At 39.3% G+C, this 6377-nt stretch overlaps 1 protein-coding gene across 2 annotated transcripts; it reads left to right on the forward strand.

Annotated features, from left to right (window-relative positions):
- Nucleotides 1–258: 258 nt before the first annotated feature.
- Nucleotides 259–6117, forward strand: LOC311049804 (interleukin-10-like). 2 transcript variants are annotated; one of them, XR_014601232.1, is made up of 6 exons: nt 259–675; nt 952–1011; nt 1479–1643; nt 2809–2871; nt 2994–3234; nt 3272–6117. XR_014601232.1 is itself a non-coding variant. In XM_084063655.1 (5 exons), the coding sequence occupies exons 1-5, from the start codon at nt 508–510 to the stop codon at nt 3084–3086; spliced, it is 549 nt and encodes a 182-aa protein (XP_083919781.1). In that variant the 5' UTR covers nt 259–507; the 3' UTR covers nt 3087–6117. The 2 variants fall into 2 exon arrangements, 1 of the variants encoding a protein (XP_083919781.1); XM_084063655.1 differs by having other exon boundaries at nt 2994–6117.
- The last annotated feature ends 260 nt before the right edge of the window (nt 6118–6377 follow it).

The following is a 6377-nucleotide window of genomic DNA, read 5'->3' on the forward strand; positions in this document are numbered from 1 at the left end:
TGATCTTTTGGACATGCGGGAAAGAGCCTGACAACAACATATTGTGTGCTTCTCTGTTGTCCGCTGAGACAACAGAGCAGAACAAATGTTGTGCAATAATGACTTAGATCATCCTTTGAGATCCTTTGAGACAGCAGAAAGGAGCAAATGTTGTGCAATTATGACCTAATGTCTTCCCTACAGACAGATCGGAGGTGGGAAAAAGGGAAAGATATATATGAGAGTGAGGGGAAGAAAGGGTTAGAGAGTATTGCGACAAAGTTGTTTGCTGTATCGCTGAAGCTTGCTATCTTGCTGTAATAAACCTTTTCTATTATACTTATACTTCGAGTTTGAGAGTGCCTTCATTCTACCAATCTACTATTTTCTGGAAGACCAGTAAGACCCCTAATTTCCTCACACCAGCAAGCAGCATCTCCAGACAGAAGATTTCCAACTTCCAACGCACTAGCCTGTAACTTCCATATAGCAGACGCACTAGTAACTTCCATAGCAGAGGATCCAAGCATGCAGACTTCCCTTTCTCTACCACTGACACTGCTGACTACTCTATGCTTACTGTCGGGTCTCTGGTGCGTGCCGGTGTGTCGGGACCAGTGCTGCCGCTTCTTGGACGGATTCCCTGTGAGACTCAAGAAGCTACAAGAGAACTTCTCACAGATCAGAGGTTATTATGTAAGTATATTTCAAATAAAACCCATCCACAGACCATAATGCTTATCATTATGTTTAGTTTTTTTTTGTCATGCAGCACTGGTGCATAAACTTTGCTTATTAATTCTTATACGGCTATATACACTGTTAGATATTGTACCATGCAGTGAACTGGCTAACAGCCAACATCTGACGTATTGTGCAGCAGGCTATATGAGTATATGTGCACGTCTGACTGTGTGATTTGCTCACTTTCTGTGTGACTGCTGATAACTGAACACCCTATTGTTTCTGCAGGAAGACAATGACAACTCTGAGACCGCGCTGCTAGACCAGAACGTTGAAAATTACTTTAAAGTGAGTACCACCTATATACTTTTTTTTAATGATATTTTTATTTAGACATTACATACAAGTTTTCTGATTTTTTTTTCACAATGACAAAAAAACTACCACCTATATTCTAAGTCATTTTCTTATAGTTTCTTCTTGCCAGTTTAAGTGTTTTTATTGATTGTATTTGTTTTGATTTTATATCTGTTTCTGGGGTATATATAGGCTATTTTTGCTTTATTGTATTGTATTCACTGATCTTAAGTTGTAGTTTTATCTCTTATGGCTATCATGCTGCTCTTTTATACCTTGTTCTGTAAAGCACTTCATAACAATGTTTGGTAGAAAAGCGCTATACAAACAAACTGGAGTTACTTGCAAATGTGACAAATTTACACAAATGTACAATTTAAAAAACATTAAAAGAAACTAAAAAACGAGAGATATCAAACAAATCAACTAATTATTGCTTGTGTTCATTTCTTCATCAGAGTCCATTCGGCTGCTTTGCCATGCACAACATTCTGGAGTTTTACTTAGGGACAGTTTTCCCATCGGCCAAGTCTGGACTGACAGAAGAGATCAAGGACTTCACACATCATATTGACTCCATGGAGCTGATCTTAGACGAGCTCAAGAGAGACATGATCCAATGTGTGAGTACTAGTCTATAATGACTTCTAGTGATGTATACTTAGACTGTGCAAGTAACCTATAATAGGTCTCATATCGTCTCTGACAGGTGGAAACCTCATACTGTATGTCTGAAGACTGTTGTAATACACATTGTCAGCGTATATATATATATATATATATATATATATATATATACACTCATTGGCATTATTGAATTAATTTGTATACGAGGCTGTTTGTGTTGCTCACAATGATGCCATTTAGTTTTAGCTCAGTCGTTCTCAAAGTGGGGGTCTCCCAGGGGTCCTTCAGGTGGTTCCAGGGGTTTCACTACTATCACTATACTAGAGATGTAGGCTACCGATACCAATTTTTCCTTCACGATACCGATACTCATAATTTGCGTATCGGTCGATACCGAGTACCGATCTCATAACAGTGTGTAATTAAAAACAAATAATCTCGGACATCGGTTCTCACAGTGGGGTGCAGGGACCCTCAGGGTTCCTTGAGGGGGTTCCAAATGGACCCTTACAGGTCTGTAACTCTGAGTGTGTACAAATGGAACCAAATGGACAGTTTGTCCATTTGGTTCCATTTGTAAGAGTTAGGGGGGGGTCTTTGAAATAAAAAACGTGAGAATCACTGATGTAGGAAAGGGTAGCGGTTGCTCCCTCACACAGACACCTTGACACTTGAGGTTTGACCTATATACAGTACACCCAGAAATGAAGACAGGGTATAGCATGGCATTTACCCAGTGATTTATGAGGGATAGGTCACCCCCAAAATGTTTTTTTTCCTATCGATTAGTCACCCCATGGAGACATGAATTCATGGATATTTTTTAGTTTTTGTCGCATTCCCAAGCCAATAATTTGATGCCCGGAACCGCTGCCTACCCGTCCGCTGGTCATCAAATTATTGGCTTAGGAATGCGACAAAAGCAAAAAAATAACCATTCATTCAAGTCTCCATGGTTCCTTTTTGGGTGAACTATCCCTTTAAAATGCAGCATTGCATTCAGTTGTGTGAATACTGAAGGCACGGTGTCCCACACAGCTCTGTGCTCATCATGACGTGATCTGTTCTGCTGGCTATCTATCTATCTATCTATCTATCTACTGTATCTATCTATACTCAAATCTATCTGTACTAAAAGCCCATCTCTTCTCTTTCCTGCAGCGAAACTACTTCTCCTGCCAGAGGCCCTTTGACATCAAAAACTTGAACTCCACTTACACCGAGGTGAGTGTCAGTCAAAAAGGATAACTTTAGTCAAAATCTAAATTTAACATTATGTTTTGTTCAAGCGTTTGTGTTATATTCATACAACGTTGCTAAACTGAGTATGTTTTGCTTGTCCACAGATGGAGGGTAATGGTCTTTATAAGGCTATGGGAGAGCTGGATGTGTTTTTTAATTACATCGATACATACCTGACTTCTAAACGGCGACACTGATCCTAGAGATGGTCTCCTCCTTCATCTCAGAAGAAGAAAGCAATCCAATCCTTTTACATACTTTTTACCTTTTTTTTTTGTCCAGGAGGAACGTCCAGCCTGGAATTCTGCTGTCGTTTGAATTTACAATTTTAGTCCCAGAGGACAAGTCATTACTGTTTCTACATGTCAAGATGTAGAGACAGCCTATTGTCTGATTGATTGATTGATTGATTGATTGATGTACTTTATTTAGTAAGACATGAGAACAACAGTACATGGAAGTACAAATTCACAATACAAGGTCTACTAAACTGGAAGACTCATTAAAGGGCAAGAAAGACAAGAAATCAAAAATAATTGTTCCATTGTTAAGAAATTGAAAATTCAAAATATGCTCCTCATTGACTTCGTACGGTCAAACAGCTCTTAAAGTCACTCTATTAGCACATAAACTAACACAAACAAAGTTGATTCAGACAATATAGAGCATCACCAAACCCAGTACTGTTTGTTTTTTTAATAAAAATGTCAACTTCCTGCTGATTTTGCTATTTTTATTAAGAAGAAAACCCGGACTGGATCCGCGGATCCAGATCCGGATCTTCAAATAGTAAAATCAACAGGAAGTTGACATTTTTATTAAAAAAACAAACAGTACTGGGTTTGGTGATGCTCTATATTGTCTGAATCAGCTTTGTTTGTGTTTGTTTACGTGCTAAAAGAGTGATTTTGAGAGCTGTTTTGCCGTACAATGTAAGTCAATGAGGACCATATTTTGAATTATCAAGTTCTAAACAATGGAGCAATTATTTTTGATTTCTAGTCCACCTTTGGAATTAAATCATGGCAAGGTAACTACACAACCCAAACCTCTACCAAAGTGGTCTTGCCCTTTAAGCACTGAGCTTGTTTAAGATGAGATCCCCATGCACACAAATCATGATGACATAAGAGACAGATATACACACTACTATACAGAACGTCATACAATCAGCTTACAGGTTACTGGTATGAAGAGTGAAAAATATGTACAAGAGAAGAAAAGAAAATGGGGAGGGGTAGGTTAAGACTTAGACAGGGGCTATTTTCGAATTGCAGCCTCCTGAAGGTGTATCTTTAGGGCAGTTTTGAAAGTGAGTAGGGTTTTACACTCCTTTACTCCTTTTGGTAGGGCATTCCACATTTTTGTTGAATAGCATGAGAACGAGTTCATTCCCTTTGTTGAGCCAAATCTGGGTTGAACATGATTTGGGTTGATTTCTCCAAACCAGGATACTAACCAGGATACTACTACTACTAACCAGATAAGAGTGCTAATGAGTGTAATTACTTCTGCTCAAGAAACTGCATTATATGCATCATCTTCATTACCTTCATTACATTTCATTTAAATGCTTAGAAACTTGAAAACTCCTGCAACGTTCTCTCCTATGACTTCCTCAAAAATACCCTGAACAAGAGGAGAGTACATCTTCATGCATCAGTTGGGAAACTGGGTGTCGTTCATTTCCATGCAGCGTGACATCAGTATGTATCACAGGTGTTATTGTAAGTGTTATTATTGGTAAACACATTTTCTATAAAGATGACCGCAGATAACGTTTATTGTTTTCCCTTTAGGGCGGGGATGTAGAGAGAAGATGCTCAGCCTTGAGAGGAAGATAAATCCATACATTTTATTTACTAGTCCATACCCCTCGGGGGATATGAGCACAGTACGTGCTCATATCCACACGCGAACCCACACAGACACACATATATCCAAACACACACACACACACACAGATGGCTGGCCCCGCACGCGCACGCGGCCCGTCCCATTGTGAGCCTGTAGATCTGCTATTTTCACAAGGTTTTTATACATTTGAAAAGTCGTGAAACGGGATCTTCTGCATAATGAGTACTTTTACTTTTGGTACTTTAAGTATAACTTTAATTTGGCCCTATTAAAGTATTTTGAATTCCGGACTTCTACTTGTAACAGAGCATTTCTACATTGCAGGATTTGATACTTTTACGTAAGTAAAGAAATTGAGCACTTTTTCCACCACTAGTCTGACGTGACACACCATACTTTCCCCATACAATATTGCTGCTCCGCTGTCACCCTGGCTCTGCTGTGGGTAGAAGCATTATGTGCAGAGTTGCCAGAATTTGCGAGAGAAATAAGCAACCAGGTCTATGAAAACAAGCCCAAAAGAAGCAACTAGGCTACATGAGCCCTGTAAACCTACATCGGCTAATTGAAAATAGCCGATCTACAAGCTCACAAGATCAAGCTTATACATCTGCTATTTAAAAATTGGGGGGAACTTTTTTTGAAACACTCCCACACTCCCACTCCTTGCACAAATAGTATATATATTAATTTGGGGGTCCTTGACATGAAAATGTTTGAGAAACACTGGTTTAAACAACATTTAGGAAACAAACCCAAATAAGCAACTACTCTTTAGAAACAAGCCCAAAAAAACGCAACCCGCAAAGTACCAATATTTTCAAGCAACTTTACAGAAAAACAAGGCCTAAGTCGCTTATAATAAGCGGACAAACAAGGCACTGTTAACACAAACTGTTATGGAGAGACTTGTCCTACAGTACCTTTGTTTTCAAGTCGCCACCTAGCGGCCCAGAGCGGAGACGCACGTTCCAATCAAAGTGTCCTGTGTTTGAAATCACAGCGTTTTAACAAACAAACAAAACAAAAGTTCGGTAAGTAGGCTAACTATAACTTAAAACAACCAGCTTCGCTGTGTGGTGTGTATAAATCAGGGTAAATGTAACAAAACTTCTTATTTCTTGTTATTATTTCTTATTCTTTGAGACACACATCCGGGTTTTTGACCAACAACAAAGATTGTTAATATAGGAAGATACACATTCTCCATTGGAGCCACTAGAGGCGAAGTAGTACACAAATCCTACAAATAGTCTCCTAAGTAGGCAAGGCTTTCTTCTCCGCCGACCATCCCACCACCCTCCCCCTCCCTGGCTGACAACGTCATATGGATGTGTATTTGTGTATTTTCTTCATTAAAGGAAATAAATTCTTTACATGTTTGAAAGTGCACTGTCTGTTATTGGCAAAGATGCTTTTAAGAAATCCATACAATTCCCCCCACAACACACACAAACTCACACGTAATATTCAGTTTTATTTCATTTCAAGTGAACCTGTAACCATGTGACAACTACCCTCGGATCAGGAGCATTATACCAAATTAATCACACCTGTGGGTGCGACGACACCCTATAAGTGCGTCACGCACCCACACACTCTCCCTCTTTCTTCCTCCTGGTCAGTAAGAG

The sequence above is a fragment of the Gymnoscopelus microlampas genome (assembly GCF_963454915.1).
Source record: "Gymnoscopelus microlampas genome assembly, chromosome: 7".
Classification (NCBI taxonomy): Eukaryota; Metazoa; Chordata; class Actinopteri; order Myctophiformes; family Myctophidae; genus Gymnoscopelus; species Gymnoscopelus microlampas.